The 27,707-nt window shown below is 39.7% G+C and overlaps 2 protein-coding genes across 5 annotated transcripts; both read left to right on the top strand.

Annotated features, from left to right (window-relative positions):
• The first annotated feature begins 43 nt into the window (after window positions 1-43).
• AP4B1 (adaptor related protein complex 4 subunit beta 1) lies at window positions 44-18,589 on the top strand. 4 transcript variants are annotated; one of them, XM_067468096.1, is made up of 11 exons: window positions 44-136; window positions 4,564-4,724; window positions 5,248-5,472; window positions 6,134-6,264; window positions 6,814-6,961; window positions 7,973-8,469; window positions 9,913-9,996; window positions 11,480-11,583; window positions 14,863-15,070; window positions 15,376-15,660; window positions 17,592-18,589. In XM_067468096.1, exons 1-11 carry the CDS (start codon window positions 62-64, stop codon window positions 18,014-18,016), a joined length of 2,343 nt encoding a protein of 780 aa, XP_067324197.1. In that variant the 5' UTR covers window positions 44-61; the 3' UTR covers window positions 18,017-18,589. The 4 variants fall into 4 exon arrangements, with proteins under 4 accessions (XP_067324197.1, XP_060628576.2, XP_067324198.1 ...); XM_060772593.2 differs by having other exon boundaries at window positions 45-136; window positions 15,373-15,660; XM_067468097.1 differs by lacking the exon at window positions 44-136 and adding an exon at window positions 143-353 and having other exon boundaries at window positions 4,592-4,724; window positions 15,373-15,660.
• An 87-nt stretch (window positions 18,590-18,676) lies between these two features.
• Window positions 18,677-27,201, top strand: BCL2L15 (BCL2 like 15). The gene is made up of 4 exons (XM_067467107.1): window positions 18,677-20,972; window positions 22,418-22,536; window positions 26,022-26,216; window positions 27,070-27,201. Exons 1-4 carry the CDS (start codon window positions 20,855-20,857, stop codon window positions 27,079-27,081), a joined length of 444 nt encoding a protein of 147 aa, XP_067323208.1. The 5' UTR covers window positions 18,677-20,854; the 3' UTR covers window positions 27,082-27,201.
• The last annotated feature ends 506 nt before the right edge of the window (window positions 27,202-27,707 follow it).

Here is a 27,707-nt window from a genome sequence, read left to right as displayed (position 1 = left end):
CCGGTTGGGAACAGTCAATACTCTGAATTTGCCCGGTTATTAGTGCGCATGCGTGGCGGACATGCGCACTCTCCCAATATTGCCTCGGCTTCCTTTGCACTACAATTCCCAGAATTCTTCAAGTTGTGGTTCTCAAGTTAGTTCTGCTAAGCTCTGATTTCCTTTCGTTTTGAGTGCGGGGATGTCTTTAGTGTAATTTTCTAAAGAAAAAATAAATAAAGTAGATGTATTTATTATCGGTTAATTTGATATAAAACAGTCCTTTCCGGGCTCATGGCGAGGCCATCTTGCGAGGCCTGAGGGAAGGGCCTGAGCCAGACTAGGCCGCGCCCTCCCTTCACCTCAAGCAGAAGGTAATGGGAAAGAGGAAAGGGGGGGTTTTCAGAGGGGAAAAGTAATTGTTTTCATGTGGAAAAGGTGCGATATAGTTTAGATTTTTTTTAAAAGTGTCTCGAGATTTATTTATTATTATTATTTATCGTTAAAACAGTCTCATCAGCCATATCATCATTCCAGTCACATTCCCTTAAAGTGCTGCTTGCATCTATTGTCCAGAAGCCTAGTCTCAAAAACTAGGAGGGAGGTGGCCAATCTTACCTCAGTTGGGAGTGTGTTCCATAGGCGGGGGGCCACCACCGAGAAGGCCCTGTCTCTCGTCCCCACCAGACGCATTTGTGCTGTTGACAGGAGCGAGAGCAGGGCCTCCCCGGATGATCTTAGGTTTTGGGGTGGGACATAGGGGTGGATGCGTTTGGACAAGTAAGCTGGGCCAGAACCGTATAGAGCTTTATAGGTCAAAACCAGCACTTTGAATTGGGCTCAGAGGTGGACTGGCAGCCAGTGGAGCTGGCACAATGGGGGGTGGTATGCTCCCTGTATGTCACCCCAGTTAGTAGTCTGGCTGCCGATCGTTGAACTAACTGAAGTTTCCGAACTATCTTCAAAAGCAATCCCACATAGAGCGCTATTCGGGATGTAACTAGAGCGTGGACCACCGTGGCCAAGTCAGACTTCCCAAGGAACGGGGAATTGTACATTCAGAAGATTGCCCATTGATCTTACTAATTTATATGCCGCCCTTCTCACCCCGAAGAAGACTCAGAGCGGCTTACAAGTTATATGTACATACAATATATTATATTATTAGCACATCAGAATATTAGTATTATATATATCACTATATTGTAATATTATTAGTAATATTACATGTAATATAAACTATATTATTATTTTGTTGTGTCAGGAGCGACTTGAGAAGCTGCAAGTCGCTTCTGGTGTGAGAGAATTGACTGTCTGCAAGGACGTTGCCCAGGGGATGCCTGGATGTTTTGATGTTTTACCACCCTTGTGGGAGGCTTCTCTCATGTCCCGGCATGGAGACCTGGAGCTGATAGAGGGAGCTCATCTGCGCTCTCCCCGGATTCGAACCTGCTGGCACAGGGGTTTAACCCACTGCGCCACCAGGGCCTCCTTTATAATTATTATATTATACTATTAGTAGTATTGTATTACATTATAATATTATTATTAATATAATACAAGCATACAATATATTATAGTATTCGCACAGCATAATATTAGCATTATTGATTTTGTGTATTTTGAAATTTTGTATGCTAAAATAGTTCATAACAGCCCCATAGAGTGTGCTGCGTTAATATTCCTGGTTTCATTATTAATAATAACTACCTTTGGTACACGGCATTGCCTGATTTTTTTTAAGTCAATTTTTCAATTGTACAGAATGCATAAAGTTTTGTGTGAACTACAACTCCCATCATGCCAGAAACTCCATTAGTACTTAAATTTTGTTATGCTGGACAAGTCTGCTCTAGATGCATCATCGGTGGGGTTTCATGTGCTCTCCGTTTGCAGGGTAAACTACAACTCTCACTATAATGAGTCAGTCCTCTCAAACTCCTCGAGTCGGTTGAGTTAGTCATGGGGGTTCTGTGTGCCAAATTTGGGCCAGGTCCATCATTGGTGGAGGTCACAGTTTCGCTGGTTGTGAATGAACTACAGCTCCCAGAAAGTAAGGCCATCCCCCCCCCCCAAAAAAAACCCCCTCCAGTAATCAAATTTCAGCATATCAGGTATGTGTGCCAAATTTGGTTCACACTACTCTCTGGATGTAGATGAACTACAGCTTCCCCAAATCAAGGTGAATTTTCCCAAAAGACTTCAAGTATTTTTAGCTGGTTATGTGGGTTCTGTGTTCCAAGTTTGGTCCAATTCCATCTTTGGTGGAGCCCAGAGTTCTCATTGATTGCAGGTGAACTATAAATCCCAGTACCTACAACTCTAAAATGTCCAGGCCAATTCCCTTCAAAACCCACCAGTATTCAAATTTGGGCATATCGGGTATGTGTGCCAAGTTTGGTCCAGATGCATTATTGTTCACTCTGGATGTAAGTGAACTGCAAGTCCTATAAATCCCTCCAGTGTGTTTTTTTGGTCCTGGGGGTTCTGTGTGCCAAGTTAGCTGCAGTTCTATCGTTGGTGGAGTTCAGAGTGTTCTTAGATTGCAAGTGAGCTATACATCCCAGTACCTACAATTCCTATAAATCATGGTGAATTCTCCCCAAACCTCTCTTCAGTTGCGGATCAATTCTGTTTGCTTTGTGTCATAGAAAATAATAGGAAAGAGTTAAGGGAGAGGCAATGGACGGGGTCATGCAAATTCCACACCAATGGAGTCAGAAAAACTGGGATGTTTGTGGTGGAAGAAAAACAGAAAATCTAGGATGAAACTGTTCTCACTTGGGTGGTGGGCAGTATGTTGTTTGTGGAGGACATTGGCAGGGCTCTTGCCATCACTATAACATGCAATGTCATTGGAGTCTGGTGTCCATTGGTGTCTCCTGAGTGGTGGGAGCTATAGCTGTTTGTGGAGGCAGGAGGTTGTCTGTGTAAGTGGACAGGACACCCCAGGCACATGCACGCATACATATTTTCATTTTTGTGTATAGATAATAGAACAAGGTTTCCATATTTTCTGGGGCGGGGCAGTAATGCAACTGTGATTTCATGTGGAAAATAAGCTGCTTTCATGTGGAAAATAAGCTCTAAGTTTATGTTTTGTTAATGGCCTGAAAGTGTAAGTGCAAACGATTGCCCATTGACCTTACTGTGTATTTGGAAACTTTGTCTTCAGAAATGGTTTATAACAGCCCCATGTAGCCTGTTCCATTTATACCTCTGGAATTATCATTATTATTTGGTTGGAATTCCAGAACACTCCAAAGCAACCAGATGGTGGCCGGGAGAGTTGCACCTTTACTTTCTGATGGTTCAGTGTACACAAACGTGGTTTTGTGCACAAAATTGTCTGAAATGTATGAAATTATCTTCAGGCTATGTGGATGAAACTTTGAAATTTTGTGTTTAGACATAGGTCCCAAATACTGGTTTTCCCAAATGCTTCTGTACTCAAGTTTTTCAGTAATAATATTTAGAGTGTTGAGCCTGTGGCGTAACCCAAATTTGCTTAGTTCCTTCAGTGTAAGTTTTTCCTCTCTTCCCACAAACTCCTGAAATACAGGATTGGCTTTGTCTGGATGGATAACTAAACAGGGCTCTTAAACTTTTAAGAGGTGTGTCCAGGAGGGAATTTCAGCAGCTGTTGTTTTTTAACCTGGTTGCATGATGAGCAATGCTGAAATTCCTGCTTCTATACAACCATTAAATGTGTAGGAGTCCTTTCCAGTTTTCATCTGGCAGGTTTAAATAGTGGTGGGAAGGGAGCTGTGAAATGAATCCTTTGTATTACTGCAATTTGAGAAAGGATTGGTTTCCCCCCACTTGCAGACTGTTTTTGTTTTGAAAGGAGCCTAAACCCTTCTATAGTTGTTGTAGCCCACTTGTTTCCCCTCCTCACCTCACCTCTGAAGCTTAAGTACAAGTGAAGCAGAAAAAAGCAATTAGCTATTTCAACCTCTCGCTGATCATTACTGCTTTAAAGTAGTACTTCAGAAATTATCTCAGCTTTACTTCTTTGAGTGCTGCCTTGTTTGGTGTGGTACACCTGAGCCCCCGGTTTCGCAGTGGGTTAAACCCCTGTGTTGGCAGGAGTGAAGACTGACAGGTTGCAGGTTCGAATCTGGGGAGAGTGTGGATGAGCTCCAGCTCCTCATGCGGAGACTTGAGAGAAGCCTCCCACAAGGATAGTAACACATCAAAACATCAGGGCATCCCCTGGGCAACATCCTTGCAGACGGCAATTTTCCTACACCAGAAGCGACTTGCAGTTTCTCAAGTCGCACCTGACACGACAAAAAAACCCTGAAATCTCCAATACATATCAATCCTCACTCTGATTACATATATGCACATACTGGTATTTCAGGTGCATGCAGAAACCCTTTTGTGTTCCATTTGCTGACATATTGCACTGTTGTCTTTATGGGTTATGTGCCTTCAAGTTGTCTTGGGCTTATGGTATTTGTTAAACTAAATATGCGTATTGATGTCAGTAAAATCATTGTTGTCATCATCATAATCAATACATTGCTGGGAAAGGGCAGAATTCCCACCTGACACATTAACTCTCTGTGTCTACAACAGAAGATTCTTCAATGTTCAAAATTTCTAGGAGTTCAGATTATCTGCAGGATGCCATACCTTGGATCAGAGGATGCTCTGAAGGAACTGAAGAGAGCACTGTCTAACCCACACGTACAAGCTGATCGGCTCCGCTATAGAAATGTTATTCAGCGTGTGATCAGGTCTGTAGTTTAGTACAATATGCTAAATAGTTGTCTAATAGACTTGGGAAAATGCTGAAGCTTTTCTCTGAGTATGCTGTAATAACTTTGACAAGGGCTTGGTTGCTATTATGTAAATTGTTGTATCAGAGAAAGTGATAACTGTACTATATTCTGTATCTGATTCTTAGCTATTAAATAAACCAGAATGTAAACAATAGTATTTGGTCAAAGAGTCAAGATCTGCTGCTCTGCAGCTCCCCCCTCTCTCTTATACTTTTCTACTTCACTTTCCTTGTTCTCCTCTTAAATAATTTTGTTTGAAATGCTTTAAAAAAAACTTTTATTTGAGTAGTTTATGTTTATGTTGAAGCTGTAGCTTTTCTCTGAGTATTTTATGTGCATTCATACTGATCTTGTTCTCCTTTTCCCAGGATTATGTATGGTTTATGCATGGACAGTGACCATTACTGGGTTTTGTTATGATTTTAAAGTACTATAATATGTAGCCACATATTCACACGCTTTTACCTCTTCTTTTCAGGCATATGACACAAGGTGTAGATGTGTCTGGTGTTTTTATGGAGATGGTTAAAGCTAGTGCCACTGTGGACATTGTTCAGAAGAAGTTAGTTTACTTGTACATGTGCACATATGCTCCACTGAAGCCCGATTTAGCTCTCCTAGCTATCAACACTCTATGCAAAGATTGCTCAGATCCAAACCCTATGGTTAGGGGGCTGGCCCTGCGCAGCATGTGCAGTCTCAGGTAAAGTCACTCTTGGGTTTGGAAGTAATGTGGTGCTGTTTGCCTTGGTCCTCACACAAGATGAACTGTTTTGCATTACTAATTCAAGTATCGGTACAACTTTTATTATTTAATAAATCTCATTAGCTCAACTTGTAATAATTTTTAAACGTGTTTAAATCTTAGCAGTGGTACATGAGTATAAGTAGGTTCTTTACATTAGTTCTGGAATCTGCAGGGCCCATGAAAAGAAGATGCATTATTCTGAGCACAGAAATACCTGGCCTCATATTTGTACTTTTCTGTTTCTCATTTCTTTTTAATTTTGCATAGCTTGAAGGAGAGTTCTAAAGAACTCCTGACTTCGTTTGTTTTATTGGTATCTTAGTCTTGATGATGTTATTGCAAAATAGCATTTTGTTTTGTTGTCCTTTTAAGACTAGCACAAATGTCCTTGGAAGCCAAGGAACTGAGAGAGGTATTTTAGGAGGACTGTTTCTCTTACTAGAATGAAACTAATTTAAAGGGATGTGCGCATAGAATGGGAAGCATGTTTTAAATTTGTTTCAAAGTGGCACCATCCTGAAGGCCTTAAATGTCTAAGTATACTAAAGCAGTAATGTGGAAATGCCATTAAGAGGGATTTAAACTCTTGAGTCTGATAAACTTCCAATGTTTCCAGGATGCCTGGCATACAGGAATATATACAACAGCCAATCCTGAATGGCCTGCGAGACAAAGCCTCCTATGTTAGAAGAGTAGCTGTTCTTGGATGTGCAAAGATGCAGAAACTCCAGGGAGACTGTGAAGTGGGTAAATATGCATGTTTATTTACCTGTCTGTTCAGTCACATCCAACATTTGAATAAATGTGTAGACAGTTCATTTTGATGCTGCAGTGCAGGGATCAGGCATGATGTTTAACATAGTTTCACTGAACATAGTCTCCTCTGAAGCTGTTTAAGGGAGGAGGCTATGTTCATAGACATTTTCGTGAGTGAAATTATCCTCTGCTCACTTGGATACTTTCTGCAGTCATTTGGCAACTGTCCTTCTGAGAAAACTGTTGTATTATTGGATGGATTGAATTCTTTTGATTGTAGTTGTTATGTGTGCAGCACAGCATGATAATTTTTATATGGCTCTTAATTAATGTTTACATGGCTCTTAAATTTGTGCTTTAATGTATATGTTGATTTTATATTATTGTTGATGTGGCATCGAATTGTTGCCTTTGTGAGGTTGCTCTGAGTCCTCTTCGGGGTTAAAAAGGGCGGGATAAAAATACTATAAATTAATAAATAACTGCCTGGAAGATCAGCACACCTAGAGTCAGGTTTTCTGATTTCGATTGTTTTCACAGATGGTGCACTTGTGAATGAATTGTATAGTTTGCTTCGTGACCAGGATCCTATTGTGGTGGTGAATTGTCTGCGGGCCCTTGAGGAGATTTTGGCACATGAAGGAGGAGTTGTTATCAACAAGCCCATTGCCCACCATCTTCTTAATAGGTATGGGCTTCCACAAACACTTCTGTAAATTGGAGGAATCATTTTGTTTAGTTTGTGAATTTGCAGAAACCTGCTTCTCAGGGAAAGTATACTTTGTGTCTTCACAGTTGCAGTATACTTGTAATGGCTTTAAAATGCCAACTGTCTGATTTAGAAGTGGTCTGTAGTATCTAATGAAGCGAATTTCACATATTTCAATAGAATAATTTTAAAGGAGAGTTCAAAAAAGGTGGTTCTAATGAAAAGCTATTGCACATTGAGTAGACCCTCTCTGAAATTCCAAAATATTCCAGAATTATCCACATAGATGGTTGAGGTAGTGACAGTTTAGCTTTCTGGTCATTGAATGGACACAGACTTTGTGTCATGCACAAAGCGATTAAAAGTATTGTGCATAAAATTGCAGGGGTCATCAATTTGTATACACATTTGTTTAAATAAAGGAGATGGTTGGCATGCAGATGGCAGTGGCCCTGGGTAACACTTGATTGCTAGTCTGGTTTTAAAGGGATGTTGTAGGTATCAACTGATCAATCAAAACCACTCTTTAAACATTGGATTTTAGCCAGCTTATGGGTGAACAGTGCACTGATCATATGCTGGTGATATAACCATGTAATTCTGTTTATTCCTTCTGAGAACATTTCTAAGGAAAGGTGTTATCAATTGCTTACTTTGCGAAGCCATTTCCACTCCACAAAGATCCCTTCAGTGTCTGATGTGCCAGAGGTTGGAGTGAAGACCTCTAGTGTTCTGTTAGTTCCTTGTTCTCTTATACAGACACTGAGTGCATGTACAATTATCTTTTTGACAGTTCCATTTTAGTATTTGTTTTCTGAAGACATTCATTAGAAGCCATATCTTGATACCTGGGGAGTTAAATTTTCGTGAATGATTTCATTTCTGTTCAAATATATTTATAGGTAATATTTACATATGGATTTCTGATCTACATCTGTGAGAGAAAGGCAAGCTATAAATTCACAATGTTGGTTTTGCTTTTTCTGACAGGATGCCTGATCTAGACCAATGGGGTCAGAGTGAGGTACTGACCTTTCTGCTGCGCTACAAACCCCGTAGTGACGAAGAGCTCTTTGACATCCTTAACTTATTGGATAGTTATCTGAAGAGTAGCAGCTGCAGTGTGGTCATGGCTGCCACTAAACTCTTCCTTGTGCTGGCTAGAGACTTTCCTCATGTGCAGACAGATGTCCTTGTGAGAGTGAAGGGTCCACTCCTGGCTGCTTGTACCTCTGAAAGTAGAGAACTCTGCTTTGCTGCTCTGTGTCATGTGCGCCAGATCTTAGACAGCCTTCCTGGCCACTTCAGCAGCCATTACAAGAAGTTCTTCTGCTCTTATTCAGAACCATATTACATCAAGTGCCAGAAAATGGAGGTGCTGTGCAAACTGGTGAATGATGAGAATGTACAGCAGGTGCTGGAGGAACTGAGGGACTACTGTACTGACATCTCAGCAGAACTTGCACAGGGAGCAATCTTTGCCATAGGTAGGAGAGATAGCATGATCATAGGTTAATGAATACAATTCTCTATCTGCCAATTTCTTAGGGACTGAAAAAAGAGTAAGAAATTCATAATAGGTATAATCTTTTCTTTGGCTGAGGTTGTGTTTCACAACTTTGCTCATACTATAAGACTGAATGGGCCAGTGTTTGAATAATATTTAGAATTGGGTTGGCATGAATTCTGCCATCTTTGGTACTGGCAATACCTGACTTCTCAGTGGTGTCTAAGTTGACAGTTTTACCCTGGGGTAAGTATATTTCAGGTTGCAGTCACCTATTTTATGTTTGATTTGAGCAGGAATTTAGGGTTATTAGACCTCTTTTCAAGATGTATCTAGATGAAATTTTGCCCATCATTAATGCACACACCATTAATGACTGAAGAAGCCAGTATAGTGTAGTAGTTTCAGTGTTGGGCTAGGACTCTGAAGACCAGAGTTCAAAACACTGGAAACTTGCTGCATCTTGGCCAAGTCATACTCACTCAGCCTAAAAGAAAGTACTAGGAAACATCAAAATATTGTGAAGGAAGTCCTGTGATAGAGTTGTCTCAAACTGGAAATGACTTGAAAACACACAATAGCAGTGACCTATATTTGAACTTCAGGTGCCTGTCACAGATATATTGAACTTTCTTATAATTCAAATTGATTGCATAGCTTCTACTTTTAAGGTATGCAGTAGAAAGTTTGTTGTGAATTACCGTTTTCTACATTACATTTTTGCTGGAGTTGTTCTTTTCATTTTTTCTACTTTTCTCATTGTAACCAGACTGCTTAATTTATACAAGTCTGAGATCTGTTATTCAATAATTGTTGTTTTTACTTCAAATATGTAGCAGTCAATCTGTTCACTGCAAAACAGACACCAAAATAATTAGCTAGTGCAGGGGCAGAACCCACTCTATTATCTGATCATTTTGTTTGATCTCTGTTTAAAGCTCATACAGGTCTTCATATGGTTGTATTTCTGTCTCCAGAGATGCCATTAATTGTTGGTTGTTCAGTATGCGCCATTAGTGAGTTACGGCACTGCTAAGTGCCTTTGGGAATTATATCCCCCCCCCCTTTTTTTGTTTTGTAGGTATCGAGATGGTTGTTGTGAGCCTTCAAGTCATTTCCAACATACAGTGACCCTAATGTGAACCTATCATAGAATTTCTTCCTCAAAATCATATTCTTAGCAACAACTAATACGGTAGTATTCAAAGGACACATGCTGTCCTAGTTGAGTGCTCTCATTTTTATTTTTACTGTTGTTTTCTCATATCTTGGACGGTTTAGGCTTGAAAAAAAAAGAAAGAAAGAATCTTTATTGAGGAAAGAAGTCCGTTCTTCATTATTCATCTCCACTCCTTTGAGTGCTGACAGTACTAGAGAAAGTTTTTTTTTGTCTCTTTATTAAAGTTTTACATTGTGTTTTCAGGAAAGATCGCAAGGACCTATACAGAGCAATGTGTAAAAATCCTAACAGAGCTTCTTGAGTTGAAACAAGAGCATATAACTTCAGGTAACGATTACATTCTTTCTGATTGGATTTTGTTCTGTGTCTTAACTATTGGATGATCTTTACAATACAGTTTTGCCAGTGCTATTGCAGGTTTCGCCCTTTAATCTTTTCTTGCTTGTGTCTTTTATATCAGATAAACTAGATTTCTGACTGCACTGGCATACTTATGTACTCTGAAGGTTTTTGAAGTATCTGGATTGCTTCAAGCATTCATTTGCATGATTGAGCTCATTATTTTAGATGACATGGAAAAGCATGTATTTTTCTAGCTGCTCCTTCAAATCTCTGAAATCTCTTAAATCTTAAATTATTTTCTCAAATAATAACTTGTGGTCTGGCACAAAAATAGCAAGCCACTATCACTAACTCTTTGAAGTTTTAAAGCCTCTTTTTAAAAAGTGGAGTTTGGACCATTTTTTTAAAAAAAATGTTTTTATCAATTATGCAATGCCTTGAGGACCCTGATGGGTTGCAAGTGATAAATGCATTTAATAAATTGAATTGATACAATAATATTTTTCTGAGAAAGTAAGGAAAAAATTGAATTGGTGTCTTGACTGCAATGATGCGTTGGTTGGGGACTAAAAGCCATGGTGTTTTTGCAGACAAGAAATGATTCCAGCTGATCAATAGAAGTGCTGGTCAGGTCTGGCTGTGTAACCTTTTCTAAGCAGGTTTGCTCCCTATAAAAGGTTTGAGATCTGCAGTCTAGGTCGGCTTGTGGCTTCATGTCTGGTACTATATTGTCAGGTAGTTGTGCATTTGCATGGCTTCAACTGATGCACCATTTGCATTCCTTTCAGGTCAAAGCAAGTGTAGACACTGCTCCATATACATTTATGTTGTCACATCCAGATTAGATTCTTACAATATTCTTGAGGCTGGCCTTGCAGTGTATTTTTAAACTGCAGGTAGTGCTAAGATTCTGAACCAGAATAATTTCTGTTGCCCGATTTTATATCCATATTGAGATAATATTGTTTACGTTGCATTTGCTTCTGATTACTTTCCATGCTGCAATCAACATGCTATTTCTTATCTATAAAGTCCTAGAGTACTTAGGGCAAGGTTATTTGAAAGACTTCCTCTTCCTCAATAAACCTTGCAGTCATTTGCAGTCTCCATTAGAAGTGCATGTTTTGCATTCTGGGAACAAGGAAGTGGTAGAGACAGAAGACAGCACTGCAATTGTCTTGTCTTCCTTCTCAATCAGGATAGATGGGCCCCTTAGAATCATAGAATCATAAGAGTCGGAAAAGACCATAAGTGGCCATCCGGTCCAATCCCATTCTGCATTGCAGGGATGCACAGTCAAGGCACTCCCAACAGATGGCCATCTAGCCTCTTCTTAAAAGCCTTCAGAGAAAGAGACTCCACATCTGAGGGAGCATATTGTTATCGAACTCGGCTCTTAGTATATTTTAATATTACTGACTGTTTCACTCTGGATTTTATTGCTCTCTATTTTGAATTTCCTTTATAGCTGTGGTGCAGGTATTCCGTGACTTGGTGTGGTTGTGTCCACAGTGTACAGAGAGCGTCTCTCAGGCTTTGCCTGGCTGTGAAGAGAATATTCAGGATAGTGAGGTAAGCAGAAATTGTGGATGACTCAATTGAGGCTATATTAAACTCTTATCAAACAGCAAGTTGAGAAATGCAACTTTGATATAAAGTAAATAAAACTCCTATATTTTTCCAGCAAAAAATCCATGATCTTATATGGTGCAGTTTGTACATGTATATGATAGAATTCTATTTTATCTATTACAGTTTTATCAGAGACTGAATGGGAAAGAACTGCACGATTTTTCTTTCCGTTAAGTCTGGTATGGCAGTTTTCAGCTGTACAGTCTATATGGGTTGACATTGAAAAGGTAGTAGGATAGAGAGAAATATCTCTAAAAAGATCAAATAGGGAGATATGGTGCTTCAAAAAGCTTAGGCCTAACTCATATATGACTTTGTAGGTTCTCGCCAGCATTTTCAACTGGGCCCAGAAACAGACTGGCAGCCAGCACAGTTGCTGCCCCGAGGGCATTCATTGTGTGTTCTCTGTAGCCAGTCCCCATTAAGAATCTGATTGGAAGTCTTTGGGCAATTTAGGTTTCTAAGTCCTTATTAAAGGCAGCCCAATGTAGAACGTATTACATGAATCCAAACAGGGTATGACTAAAACATCTATTACTGTGGCCAGATCAAACTTCTGCAGGAATAAGCATTGTTGGCACACTAGCTTTAATTGTGCAAAATCCACCCCTGGCCACTTCTGAAACTCAGGACTAAATCCAGAAATACCATCAAATCTGCATCTTCAAGGCTGGAGCCCTGTTCCAAGATCTGTCTTTCAGTTGGCTTCTGTCAATCTGGATTTGGTTCAGTTTTTTTTTTTATCCACCATTCTATTATGGATGCAGGTTCTGGCTTAGCACAGCTTTCTTGGTGTTAGGTAGAAAAGACTGATAGAACTGGGCATCATCAACATCCTGGTGACACCCACCCCCAAAGTCTTCACAATCCCTTGTGGCAGTTTCATGTGTATATTAAGTAGCATAGGGACAGAATCCAACCTGAGGGACTCCACAGGCCAGTGGTCAAAGAAGTCTAACAGGAAACCCCCTTCCTCACCCTCTGAGAGCATCCCTCCAGGAAACAGCAGAGTCCTGTAAAACACTTCCCCAAGCCTTGTCCAAGCAAGACACTCTAGAAGGATACCATGGCCAGTGGTATAAAAAAAAAAACATTGACAAGTTCAGCAGAAACAACAGGGACAGCACAACATAATGGAAACGTATTTCTTATATGTCCCCCACTGGAAAACGTAAGACCAGTTCTGTTCCATAGACCTCCAGAACTGCAAGGCCAAGCTGTCTGCATCTATTTCTGCAGGAACATTTCTGCCCCCAAACTATATCAGCAGTAATTCCTTTTATTTCCAACTTCAATACAGAACTCCTGACGTTTTACAAAGAACAACTACTTATCATTTCAAAACAACTACAACATTTTTTTTGAAATAATAGTAATCATCATCATCTTTATTTATATCCCACCACCATCTCCGAAAGAGACTTGGGGCGGCTTACAAAGGCACTCCAGGGTACAGCATATAACATAAAATGGTACATAACTATAAAACAGTAATACATAAAATTATAATAACAACCACTACCAACACACATAAAATAAAATTACTCAATTTTAAAAGGATGTCACACTGAGGACGGGACTTGTTTTCTGCTGGGTTAGGAAGTCAGGAAGAAAGTATATATACATCTCGAAATAAATCAAGAACAGATTAGAATCCTACAGGCAGAAGGACAGAAAACAAATACTTGGGGAAGCAGCAAGATACAATCCTCACTGATGTTTGATGACCATTTGTCCCCACTTTTTCTAACTGGCATGAAAGAAATCAAAAGATCATTTTTTTTAAAGGAAGCACCAGCAGTAGCTGCTGTTGCAATAATATACCTGCTTTTTTAGTTGAGAAAAGACAAAGTCCAGAACAAGTTCAATATTAAACAAAAGACTCAGAGCTCAATGCCAGCACAATTTGCATTTACATCAAGATTAAGCCAGCTTCTCATGTTAGGCACCCCTCAGTGGCAAATGAAGGCCTGTTCATTTGCTGAGTCATTTTCCTCAATTACATTTCTCAAGGTTCATAATGTCAGTTGCTCTTGACTTAAATTTAAAATGATCTTATTTTTTGTCCACTTGTTTTCTTGGACCTAGTTTTGCTGTAGCAAAGATCTTTTGAGGTACTGAAAGTGAGAAGCAGCATTAAAATGTGTGTATTTATTTATTTACTCAATTTATACCCCACCTTTCTCTACCCCAAAGGGGGCTCAAAACAGCTTACATAGAGGCAATAATTCAATGCCTTAAAACTTATACAATTAAAAAAATTAAATTAATTAAAATTAAAAACATATTAATCATTTAAAACATTACATTCCACAATTAAAAATCATGTGACATCCACACCAAAAATACAAAAAAAAAAAAAATCTCAGCCAGAGAGCTCTATTACATCATCAGATTTTAAATCCCAGGATTCTATAGGACGCAGCCATGACAATGAATATGATACTCAAATTAATTTATTATTTATTTAAAGCATTTATATTCCGTCTTTCTCACTCAGAAGGGGACAGGGGAAACATAATTGCAGCAAACGTTCAATGCTGGAATAAAAACAAACTATAAATATACACAAACATTAAAATCACTTGTAACCACTTTAAAATTAAATTGTTAAAAACCATCTCAAACCAGCCATATCGGATTATTGCCTTATGTTATCAACAGACAGAGAAAGAGATTAGTGTCATCTTCTGTTCGTATCTGTTTGATATTTCTGTACTTCTATTTCAATTTATTAATGAAGAAGGAAGGTTTTATGTTGATGCAGCTGGATCTCTCTTTGGTGTCACACTCTTTTCTTCACTTAGGCATCATCATATATATAAAAGACCATTTTATATGTGTAACTCTGGTAATTTTCTTCTGGCCTGCTATATCTTCTCAGGAACATGTGTACCCCTTTGCTTTTTAATTCACTATATCATGTTAATATTGGTTGTGTGATTGGTATATTTTACATAGACTAACAAAAATGTTAATAAAAATGTTACCAGCCTTCTCATTAAAAAAAAAAAAACCTATTTTTTACACTAATTGGGATCAGAACTGGGTAGATGATGAGGCCCTGTGAGCTCACTTCACAGTATGTTCTAATCTACACATATTCAGCTGATTTTTTTCAACATGTTGGTTTAGTTGCATGATCTTTGTCCCAGCAATTCTAAATATTAAATCAAGTAATGTTGTTTTGATTCTGAGGTGTTTGGTTTCATTTCACAGGGCAAGCAAGCATTAATCTGGCTTCTGGGAGTGCATGGGGAGAGAATTCCCAATGTCCCTTATATCTTGGAAGATTTTGTTGACAATGTAAAATCAGAGACATTCTCAGTAGTGAAGGTGGAGTTGCTGACAGCATTGGTACGCCTCTTCATAGCACGTCCTGCTGAATGTCAAGACACGTTGGGCCGATTGCTTTATTACTGCATAGGTAAGGATATTCCTTCTAAGAGAGGTTCTATATCATGACAAAGACAATTGTGATATTTCTGTTGGGGGACTGGCCATAGTAATTATAGGTTACTAGGAATTGTGTGACAGAATTGCTCCAGTTTTAAAAATCCATAGATGGCAAAGCCAGAATGGAATTTAAACACTTGCTACAAATTTACCAAAGATAGAAATAAGAGCAGCACAAGGTGTACCCTGCCTGATAGCATAGTATATCCAAATTTTGAATTGAATGAATATTTTGCTCTTTGTTGTAAGCAAAACTATTCTTTTTCATCCAAGAAGAGGAAAGAGACATGACAGTTCGGGACCGTGCTTTGTTCTACTATCGTCTTTTGCAAGCCGGCATGGAGGAGACAAAAAGAGTTCTGTGCAGCCCAACATCCGATCACTCTCTACGACTTCTGGAAGAACAGGCCGAAAGCTCTGTGAACCTGTGGGCCTCTGACTTCAACACTTTGGTGCCCATCTATGGCAAAGAACATTGGACAACTATGACAGCCAACCAGGTTTTGACTGATCTTCATCATGCTGACTCGCCTTGTGAAGACGCTTCCACGGCGAGCAAAGGTAAAAAAAACTTTAATTGGTGGTTCAGTCTCTTATCTCCGCTTTCTGAGCTCGCTTTGCCCTTAATTAAAAAAACCAATACTTCCAATGAGAAATGGTTCTTTAAGCATCTAATTCAGCTAGATGATTTTCAGTTATGCTTATTCAGTCTAGAACAGTTTTTCAAACTGTGTGTCACGACACAGAATTCAAAACGATCTTGACAGATTAGAGAGATGGGCCAAAACTAACAAAATGAAGTTCAACAGTGACAAATGCAAGATACTCCACTTTGGCAGAAAAAATGAAATGCAAAGATACAGAATGGGTGACGCCTGGCTCGAGAGCAGTACGTGTGAAAAAGATCTTGGAGTCCTCGTGGACAACAAGTTAAACATGAGCCAACAATGTAATGTGGCAGCAAAAAAGGCCAATGGGATTTTGGCCTGCATCAATAGGAGCATAGTGTCTAGATCTAAGGAAGTAATGCTACCCCTCTATTCTGCTTTGGTTAGACCACATCTGGAATATTGTGTCCAATTCTGGGCACCACAATTCAAGAGAGATATTGACAAGCTGGAATGTGTCCAGAGGAGGGCGACTAAAATGATCAAGGGTCTGGAGAACAAGCCCTATGAGGAGCGGCTTAGGGAACTGGGCATGTTTAGCCTGAAGAAGAGAAGGCTGAGAGGAGATATGATAGCCATGTATAAATATGTGAGAGGAAGCCACAGGGAGGAGGGAGCAAGCTTGTTTTCTGCTTCCTTGGAGACTAGGACGCGGAACAATGGCTTCAAACTACAAGAGAGGAGATTCCATCTGAACATTAGGAAGAACTTCCTGACTGTGAGAGCCGTTCAGCAGTGGAACTCTCTGCCCCGGAGTGTGGTGGAGGCTCCTTCTTTGGAAGCTTTTAAGCAGAGGCTGGATGGCCATTTGTCAGGGGTGATTTGAATGCAATATTTCTGCTTCTTGGCAGGGGGTTGGACTGGATGGCCCAAGAGGTCTCTTCCAACTCTTTGATTCTATGATTCTATGTTGGCTGCAATGTATAGGTATGTCGTGTAAACGTAATGAGAAGTGACAAAAATCTTGGTAATGTATGTTATTGTCTCACAAAGCATGTGTTTTTTAAAATATAAATGAAAGGTTTTCATAACATGGTGGCGCAGCGGGTTAAACCACTGAGCTGCTGAACTTGCTGACTGAAGGATTGGTGGTTTGAATCGGGGAGCAGGGTGAGCTTCCGCTGTTAGACCCAGCGTCTGCCAACTTAGCAGTTCGAAAACATGCAAATGTGAGTTGATCAATAGGTGCCACTTCTACGGGAAGGTAGCAGCACCCCATGCAGTCATGACCTTGAAGATGTCTACAGACAATGCCAGCTCTTCGGCTTAGAAATAGAGATGAGCACCACCCCTCAGAGTTGGACATGACTAGACTTAATGTCAGGGGAAACATGTTGTGTCCCCATATATTGCATTATTACAATTTATGTATGTATACTATCCACATGTCTTACAACCTCTAGTTTGCTAGTAAAACTCAATTACTGTGTTGCAATATGATGTATGTTTAAAACGTGTATCAGCAGCATGAAAGGTTTGAAAAGCTCTGCTCTACGTGCTTGGAAATGTTACCTTTGTTGCTGAGGTGCTTTTTATTTTCTTTTGGGGAAGATTTGGTTCTCTAAATCTGAGAAGAACTCAGGGGACTCACCACCCTGAGCATATCTTATTCCACCAGTGTGCTTTCTTTGTGTTAATGATACCCCATTTCTACTAATTTTCCCCTTTCTCATTTTTTGAGAGGCTCTGGCAATCAAGGGCAAATGAGCTAGTGCTTCTCAGTTTTTGTCCTTGATTCTTTATGACATTGTAGCTTGAATTATAGCTTTTTTCATTGGTATGAAGCATGCAGTGGTTCATGTTTTGTTTCTTCTTCTTTTGCAGCACCCCCAGTGACAGAAGATAAGGATGAAGCTCCTTCTAATAACACCAGTTCAAGCGATTTTACTCTAATGCCCAGCGTGTGTCTGACTGCTGAGCAATTTGAGAGGACTTGGATAAATCTGGATGTGGGCTGCCAGCAATCTCTTCCCTGGCAGGAAATGGTGTCACCAGACGCTATACAGGCTGCATTGCAGGTTGTTCATATCCAGACCATTGCAATGAGCAAAGCTGGTTCTCAGCTGTGGAAAGCCTATCTGGCAGCCCAGGATGACACTGGCTGCCTTTTCCTGACTGAATTGCTGCTTGAGACTGGAGGGCTTGAGATACAAATGTTGGTGAAGCAGAGTGATAACAAGCCTGAAGTGCTGCGGGCCTTTGTCTCAGTCTTGAAGACTGTGCTTGGGACAGTAGCAGGACTGACATGAACTTTTTTAAACCCCTGTTATTAACTATAGTGGGAGGATCCAGTACTTTTTTTTGTATGATTAACTTTACTGTATTCTTCAGGCTAAAGTTTTACGAATTGCCAGTAAAGCCTTTGCACAATCCTTTGTTCCAAGAATGATAGGAATCAGTGATGTCAGTGATCAATACCTAGGTTTACTGGTTTGGGGGGAAAACTCTCCAGGCACTAATTCTCTCTAGGATCTTTAGGGCTCAATGTTTTAATAATGGACAAGTAACTGCAAAATGGAAAAGAAGTTGCTAAAGCAAAAACAATTTATTTATTAAGAAGACAGAAAAGATAGAGTTAGAAACCTAACAACCTTACCCCTGACCAGTCTAAAGATGCTGTGAGTAAAGGGGCTTCAGACTAACACACACATGAATTCTCTCTCCCTCTGATTTAAAGAAAAGTCCAAATACGGCAGAGAAACAGGTTCTGGTGCTCTTGCTTCTGTGGAAAATCTTGTGGAATATCTCTCTGGAATCGTCTGGAATCAGTTGGGCCTTTTCTCTGAGGTCTCTGCCTTTATAAAGATTTATATATAAATCTCTTCCCTCTGCCTATATTTTACCTGTTCCTAATTTGTGGACTATCACTTGGAGTGAAAGAAACACCTTTAGGCGGGGCAAAACATTGTCTTAATGAAGAAAAGGGCCTGTGTTCAAAGAGCAGATACATGCATGATCTCTGTCACCTTGTGGTAATGTCTCCTAATGTCTCTTAGATGCCCCTCTGGTGAAAGTAATGGAGTTGCCACATGGAAAAAAGTATAGACAACTATAGTTGTATCATTCTGGGCCAATTTTGCAAGATACCTCATTTATTAACAGTAAAAAAAAAAAAAAGAATTTAGTACTGCTTGCTCTCTTGAATGCAACTAGACCAGGCATGAGCTAACTTCGGCTCTCCAGGTGTTTTGGACTTCAACTCCCACAATTCCTAATAGACGCTAAGCTGTTAGGAATTGTGGGTGCTGAAATCCAAAACACCTGGATGGCCGAAGTTTGCCCATGCCTGAACTAGACCCTTTCCTTCCTTGCCTGCAGGAGGGAAGGGATTTCATAGGAAAATTCCAGTTTGTACTTTTAAAATGAGACTTGTCTTCTTCCAAGATGGCCAAGGATCTTGTTGTTCAGAATATGGTATCTTTCTGCCAGAAATCCTACGTGTCATATTTATCAAGCATAGTTCATAGTTGAAAACTGCTGATACTTTAGTTCAGGGGTGAGCAACCTTGTGTCTGTCAAGGACTGCATTCCGTCATGCTTAATCTATTGAAAAATGTATGTTGGCACTGGGTGCAAGCTATGGTAAAAATGAGTGGGTCACATTTTTTCTCCATAACTTTTTCTACTTTCCTTGCCAGTGGAGTGGACAGCAAAAGGCAAATTACTTTTGTTGTCAGAGCTCTGCACTTCCGATTCCTTGCTGAAAGCCAGAGCATTGGTTGCTTTCTGTGGTGGCTGGAAGGGATCCCAGGAGTTGTAATCCAAAAAATAACACTGTTCAATAAGAGTTACCTAAGAAATTGATCTTTAATATTAATCACCACTTCAAAAGTAAATAGAAAAGAAAAAAAACATGTTATATGTTGCTAAGTAAAACAAGAGCAACAACAGTAGCAGCAATGGTGATAAAAATAAAAGTGAAACTTCATTCAGAGGGTTGTGTTTTACCAGAAATCAGGAGTTGTGTAAGAAATGTTGGGCCATTAAAAGAAATGCTGTATGAGATAGTGGCTCTATCTTCAGAAGAGGCTATCAGTCCAAAAGATGAAAGTCGAATTCATCTCTCAGTTATTCATAGCTTATTAGAAAATGCTGCTAGACTTGATTCTAACATATTAGCCTGTTGTATATACATGGAAAGGATTCATCACATTGTTTGCATTTTCCTGAGATGTTTTTCACACATGGAATTTCAGGCTAAAAACAGGGTGAATTTAGCATTTTGGTGGGATCTGCTTGCACTGTGTTTGTCTTTGTACAAGGGTGGGTTTTTTTGTCTGTCTTTTTATTACTAGCTTTGGTTATTTGCAGCAAAGCAATTGTTCTTATCCGTTGGAGGATTATTCTGTTCTAGAGGGAAAAAAGATTCAGTGCATTTTTGGAAAAAGCTTTCAACTGCACTCACTTTCACATTTGAGCCACGTCAAACTAGTTTGCATACTTTCATTTACATCTATACTATTATTCTTTACCAGTACACAATGCTGGTTATGAAGCCTAATGTTGATCTCTATCAGCACTTAGTCCCTTTCAACCTCATATCAGAAATACATAGAAAATGCATCTTAAACTAGAAAACAACTTTGTTAAGTGACAGCCATTGAAATGTAGTGGTCTGAACATTGGATTATGGCTCTGGAAACCAGGGTTTGAATCCCTATTTGGCCATAGAAACCCACTATGTGAACTTGGGCAAGTCACACACTCTTGGAAACTACTTGAATGAATACACCAAAGAGCAAAGTATCTGTATAGCGGTACAAAGTACTCAAGGCTCCTGCAGGGAGAAAGGGACTGCACCAATGACGTGCAAAAAATATCCTAGCAATATTACTCAATATTGATAGTCTGGTGGGTGTGGCAGCAGTACGTTGATAGATACTGTGGGTGTGGCAGCAGTACAAATACGGGAAAACTTCCTCTTGTAAGCTGACATAACGTGGAGAATATACAGCTTTAGTTCCAGCCATATGTTCTGTCTCAGAAAGAAAAAACTTGAGACATCCTGAGTAAGCCTTCTTGCCCAGAGGTAGAATAATTTGGAAAAGTAGTCTAGCAACTTATATTTAAACTACAGGAAAGCTAACATGGAGTTAACTTTTGAAGAACAAACAAAGCAGATTGTGGAAGAATTACTTCGTGAGTCTGACTCTTCTGGAGCAACTTTTCGTAGCCTAAAAGCCACGCCTTCCAAAGATGATACAGGTAAGAGAATTTGTTTGGCAAAGTAGAGAAGTTATCAATTTAAAAGTGTGCAAAGAGAGGAGTTTTGAAATGGGTGGATGTAAAAGAAACCCTGGCATAGCTGTATTAGCCTGGTTCAATATGGAAAGGGATGGTGTATCACCTTTTGAGAAAAGCTAGCAGCATAAATTTTCATAGACTCATAGACATGAGATGCATTTTTATCAATTATACTATTTCATGTTAATTACATTAAAATTCAGATAAAGCAAGAATAGCTTTTGAAACAAGACCTGAATTATTATAATCATGAACACCTGACTTTGGTGGCTCTTTTGAGGTTAGCAGGTAAAGACACTCTATTATCCAATCAAAAAACTATAACCTGAGTTTTGTTTGTTCGAATGCATGGACGTATCTATCTTTTTCTATAAGACAGCAATCATTTTCTAACCCAGGAGGACCAGAAACTGGAAGTTGCTTCACTGGACATTGATATAAGATCATTATGAAAACTACATATGAAAGCTGCATATGAAAACCAGTTAATTCAAATAGTGGGCAACTGTTCCCTGTATTTGATCAGTCAAAGGTTGGAAAATCCCTTGCTAAATAGCTATCAAGCTCTGGGGGATAGTCTTGAACGGCATATGGATATTGGATTTCCATTCTGAGGTCTCAAAGATGCCATTGTAAAATACTGAAACGTGATTAAATAATGCCATCTTGAATACTTTGTGTTTCGCTTTCCCTTTGATATTTGTATTACAATAACAATGAATTTTGGGGGGGAAACATATCAGTTTTTTTATTTTACAAAAATAAATCCCCCCCCAAAAAAATATTTGTTGTTACTGTGATACAAATATCATGTTACATACAAAAGAGCATCATTTTAATATATTATTGGTAGCTCAGATTCCAGAATGGGGTGGCCCATACATTGTCTACTTTTCTTATAGGAGGAGGGAGTGTTAATATTTTAAACATTTTTCAGTATCCTAGGTACCTTGACAATTAACAAAATTCTGCCCAATAATTGAGGAAGCAAGATGTAGTCTTGCAGCAACTTGCAAGAGTACATCCTGATTCCTCAACACACATTTTTTTCTTATACCGTGTATATAGATATTGCTATAAATAGATAAAATACAGATGTGTCAGACCCTGCCAACTATACTACTCCTGCTCAGTGTACTTTATAGTCCCAACTTTTTAGTGGTATATTCCCGAAGACAGGGGCATCATATACATATAAATAGCAACATAAATGTGTTAGTCTGAAGTGGAATTTACCAGTTTTACTGAATTGAATGTACATAAACCTTGACTGGCCAAATGCTCATTCATGCAATGGGTCTACTCTAGCTGTTGTGCCTAAGAATTGGATGTAGGTCTTTAGAACTTGCATTTGAATGGAATGAATCAGGTAAAGACAAACTGTATCTGTTTTGTTTAAATCTCAGATAGCTCTGCAAGCTCTTTTGATCCAAAAGCTATTGCCAGCACACTACGAGAACTTGGAGATACATTTAATGTGGAAGTGGAGAGCCAAGCAGAAGCAATTCTTGAACAGAGCAACATGGTAATGAACTCTTCCGTGCTCTCCAGTCAAAATGTTCCTTAGCTCTCTTACAGTAAACTTCTTTGTGTTAAGAAAAACTGATCTATGCGCAGCAAAGGTGAAACAAAGCCAGATAGGTATTCTTTGTACTTGGCTAATGATTACGGCAACAAAGCGCAAGGAAGGAGATGTAGAAGCCTGGTACACACTTCGGAATCACCAGATGTTGAGGGAAAGTTGAATGGCATGGAAAATAAGCAATGATAGCGTAACTCCCTCTTCCCAGCCATGCAGATGGAGAAAGTACTAAAGGTGTTGCCCCTCTCCTAGAAGGACCTGGAAATTCAAGGCTTGGCTGCTTCCTGCCTGGAGGAATCATGACAGTGAATAAAGAGAAACACTCAAAACACTTAAAAAAAAAAAAAAGCAGGGGAGTTCCAGACAAGAATCAATCAAGGCCAGCTAACACCTATCAGCAAAAGATTCCCCCAGGCAGGAAGCAGCCAAGCCTTGAAGCTACAAGGCTTCATTCTTCACATTCACACTTGTCTCAAGTAGACATGAGTTCTTTCTCCCACCCTGAACATTCCACAAATATATAAACCCCACTTGCCTAGTTTCCAACAGACCTCACAACCTCAGAGGATGCCTGCCATAGATGTGGGTGAAACATCAGGACATAATGCTTCTGGAACAGGGCCATACAGCCCAGAAAACTCAGCAGCCCAGTGATTCCAGCCATGAAAGCCTTCAACAACACAAGGCAGTGTCCTTGTAGTATCAACAGCTAAGCACTGATCACTCTGCTGTCCCCCTTCCCAGACAAGAAAGGTGGCAGAAAAACACCAAAAGAAAGTATTTTGTTTTCCCCCAGGAAAGAGGACAAGCCACCTCAACTTAGTCCTGAACCATGCGACTCTTTCTCAATCATTTCAGAAAGAAATGCCCTTTTACACCAGCTAGTAAGAACAAACATATTAGTGTTAGAATATGTGTATGCGTATAAGCCCTAAAGTTGCCTGTTACCCAATGAATTTCTTAAGCATTTTCTTACATTTTAAATTGATGTTTTTATATTTATGGACAATTTGTATTTGTAATTGTTTAATCTTGTGTTTATGTGTGTTTTAATCTATGTTTTCTAAATGGTTTTATGTGTTTTAGTTACTTTGTTGTATTTTCATCTGTTTTGATGAAAATACAACAAAGAGGCAGATAAATAATAATGATGGTAGTGGTGATGATTATGATGCAAGGAATACTGAGAGATGATATTAGAATACAGGCAGCCCCCCCCCCCTAAGTTGCAAACATTCAACTTACAAATTGCTCATAGTTTTGTTTTGTTTCTTCGTGTCAGGAGCGACTTGAGAAACTGCAAGTCGCTTCTGGTATGAGAGAATTGGCTGTCTGCAGAGGCGTTGCCCAGGAGAAACCCAGATGTGTTACCATCCTGTGGGAGGCTTCTCTCATGTCCCCACATGGGAAGCTGAAGTTTATAAAAGGCAGCTCACCCCATCTCACGGATTCAACCCGCCAAACTTCAGGTCAACAGTTCAGCCGGCACAAGGGTTGAACCCATTGTGCCACTGCAGCTCCTGGCTTATAGTTAAGAATGAGGATAAGACAACAGGAAGTGAGAAAAATTTACCTCTCAGAAGGCAAATCCACTCGTGAAAGAGTTATCATGGGGAAAAGGTGTCTCCACTGAAGCTTTATCACTAATCCTTGTTTCCACAACAACCCAGATTTTTCAAATTCAATTATCACAGGGACAGAAAGTGAGTTGAAATATTCTGAACAGGGGCATAGACAGCAAAACAAACACCTACCCTGTGCTATACAAGGGGTATATGTGTGTGTAATATGGCTGGAGTCACACTTAAAAATGTACCAGTTCCAAGTTACATATAAATTAAACTTAAGAACAAACCTATAAAACCTATCTTGTTCATAACTTGGGGACTGCCTGTATATAACCCTGAATCTGATCTTCATATTTATTATGTATTATTTATTTATTTACAACTGTTATATTCCGCCCTTCTCACCCCGCAGGGGACTCAGGGTGGATTACAGTGTACGCATATATGGCAAACATTCAATGCCAATTTTAACATACAACATATACAGACATACACAGAGGCTATTTAACTTTTTCTGGCCACCAGGGGAGCTGTCGCTTTCATCGTCCATCTGTGACACTGATGAAGTACTTCCGCATTCCCCCATGCTTTCGGCTGGAGTGCTTTGCTGGAGTCTTTTTTATGGCCTCATAAATTAGTTAATTTAGCCTCCCCACACTTTAAGGTGGTACCTAATTTTCCTACTTGACAGATGCAACTGTCTTTCAGGTTGCAAAGTTCGACAACAGGCTACAGAATTGGTTGGAAACCCACTCCAACCCGGGCTGGCTTCGAACTCATGACCCTTTGGTCAGAGTGATCTTAATGCAGCTGACACTCAGCCAGCTGCGCCACAATCCCAGTGCATAATCATACATGAGGTGCATAATGGTGAGTTGTTCAGCTCTCCTTTGCAAAGTATCATAGATAAATTAAGAGTAAGGTACTTGTTCCAAGTTTTGCATCAAAGCATTCTGTTGGCTAAAAACACTTCCAGAGAGAGGCCCCCTCATGCTAGAAATGAAATATTACAGCTGGTGCTGCGAGTCATCAGGAATTAGTCTGGGACAAAAGAAACATTGTTTGACATCAGTTTCTTGCTCCAACAACAATTTCAATTTTTCAATCGTTCAGTCGCTTCCAACTCTTCATGACCTCATGGGCCAGCCCACGTCAGAGGTCCCTATTGGCCATGGCCACCCCCAGATCCTTCAAGATCAAGCCAGTCACTTCAAGGATACTGTCCATCCATCTTGCTCTTGGCCAGCCCCTCTTCCTTTTTCCTTCCATTTCCCTCAGCATCATTGTCTTCTTCAAGCTTTCCTGTCTTCTCATGATGTGGCCAAAGTACTTCATCTTTGCCTCTAATATCCTTCCCTCCATTGAGTAGCCAGGCATTATTTCCTGGTGGATGGACTGGTTTGATTTTCTTGAGGTCCAAGGCACTCTCAGATTTTTCCTCCAACATCATAGTTCAAAAGCATCTATCTTCCTTTGCTCAGCCTTCCTTTCAATTACTGGTAGTTTACAGTAAGCAAAGCTATCAGATACAACTGATACAATTTTGTTGCAATTTAAGGTCTGTATTGTATCATAAGCTTTTCTTGGATTATTATTCACTTTATTAAATGTTTATTAGCTGTATTCAGTTTATAGATCTTGAGGGAGGTTGCCTAGGATGAATCTGGTCTATGGAGTTCATTCATTGTTAGGAGCCATGGCTAGGGACAATAATGTTGGTTCCCAACATGGCCAAAAGGATTTATGATCCCACTGTTAATAAGGAAATTTTAGTTAAGATTGTGTGTGTGTTGCACAATTAGACCCTTTTTTTGTAATAAACTGTGTGCTTTTTTTTAATCTTCTACTTTGCATTTACAGCTGGAGAAATTCAAGGAAATTGCAGACTCACTCAGTCGGAAAGCTGCGTTGGAATATGGGAGAGCTTTTCTAGCTGTGTCTGTTAAGTTGTTCCTGCGCCTTGCACAGAGTGGTGAAGTCGAACCACACTTACTCACACAAGCGATCAACGATAACCATGCAGTGAGGGACTACATTGAAAAACAAGGTGGCTGGGTAGGTTAACTAAAGTTCACTGTGTGGCTAGCACTTGGACAGAGCGTGTTCAAAGGTCAGCATAGAAACATACTATACTCCCCATTATATAAAATGGGATTAATCAATGAATTGAAGCAATTAGCTTGAAATGCAAGTCTTAGCACCATGAATTAACAGAGCCAAAGTTGAGGAATGATGGGAAATGCAATCCAACAATATCTGGATGGCCACAGCTTGTCAACTTATGATCTACACCAGGCATGAGCAAACTTCGGCTGTCTAGGTGTTTTGGATTTCAACTCCTACAATTCCTGGCCTCAGGCCCCTTCCTTTCCCCCCTCAGCCGCTTAAGCAGTTCAATACACAGCGGCTGAGGGGGAAAAGGAAGGGGCCTGAGGCCAGGAATTGTGGGAGTTGAAGTCCAAGGAATTGTGGGAGTTGAAGTCCAAAACACCTAGACAGCCAAAGTTTGCTCATGCCTGATCTATACTGTATAATTTGTTCTATTTAGAAATATCTCTGATTATGATAGAAATGTCCTCAAGGCAGTTCTTTACTAGATTAAACCAAGCACAGTCCCAGGGCAATTGGTAATAGAACTGAATGTATTTTTCTAGGAAAGCAACCTCCTTGCAACTGATTTTCCTTTGATCAGGGATGATCTTTGCCTTGTCTTGATGTTTTTCCTGGGAGGCAGCAAAAGAAGTTTTCCAATGGCCCTTGGTTCTCTGATTCATGGTGCTTCCATAATCTCAACGCATTTCATATCAGTTCAGATGTTTAGTACATGGTTTTGAGAAAAATAACTTATTTCTCTTTGTTCCCTCTTGTTAATTTGTTTTATCAAGTGACTTCCTTTCTTTATTTTTAGGAAAAGTTTTGAAAGAAAGAAGGACAAAATGACCACTGATTTCTCGAATGCAAAAGGACTTGTTTTACTTGGCTGCTTTAATAAAATTAGTGCTGGAGTAAGGATGTTATCCCCCAATTTCTAGACACATTAATGTGTTCTGTTGATTTGTTGCAAAACATGATGTTTTGGTGCTTAATTTGTAAAACCATAATGTAATTTGACATTTAATAGGCTTTTCCTTAATCCCTCCTTATTATCCAACATTTTTGCTTATCCAACGTTTTTTGCAGGCCCGTTTATGTTGGCTAAGTGAGTCTCTACTGTATATCACAAAGCCCATAACACGATGCAGGAAGACTTAGTCCCTGCGTTTGTCATGACTTATTAGAAAAGTGTCACTTAAGGGTCAGGAAATTGGGGGGGGGGGGGGAGAAGACAGCCAGAGATTGTCTTATGAGCTTGGGAATCACTATGAAACAGGAGAAAAGGGGGAAAACACAAGGGATGGGATCTGCCAAATTGGCCCGTATTGAATCACTTCAGTTACGTGGTGTAAAGGGTATTTCTGTGGGCAGACCCCTACCAAGCCCTGACATTTCTGTCCCAAAATCCTGCTTTATGAGCCTGGCAAAGTATTTTTAAAATTAATTTAATAA

The sequence above is a fragment of the Anolis sagrei genome, chromosome 4 (assembly GCF_037176765.1).
Source record: "Anolis sagrei isolate rAnoSag1 chromosome 4, rAnoSag1.mat, whole genome shotgun sequence".
Taxonomy (NCBI): Eukaryota; Metazoa; Chordata; class Lepidosauria; order Squamata; family Dactyloidae; genus Anolis; species Anolis sagrei.
Note: the sequence above shows the minus strand (reverse complement) of the source record. Positions and strands in the feature narration are given on the sequence as shown.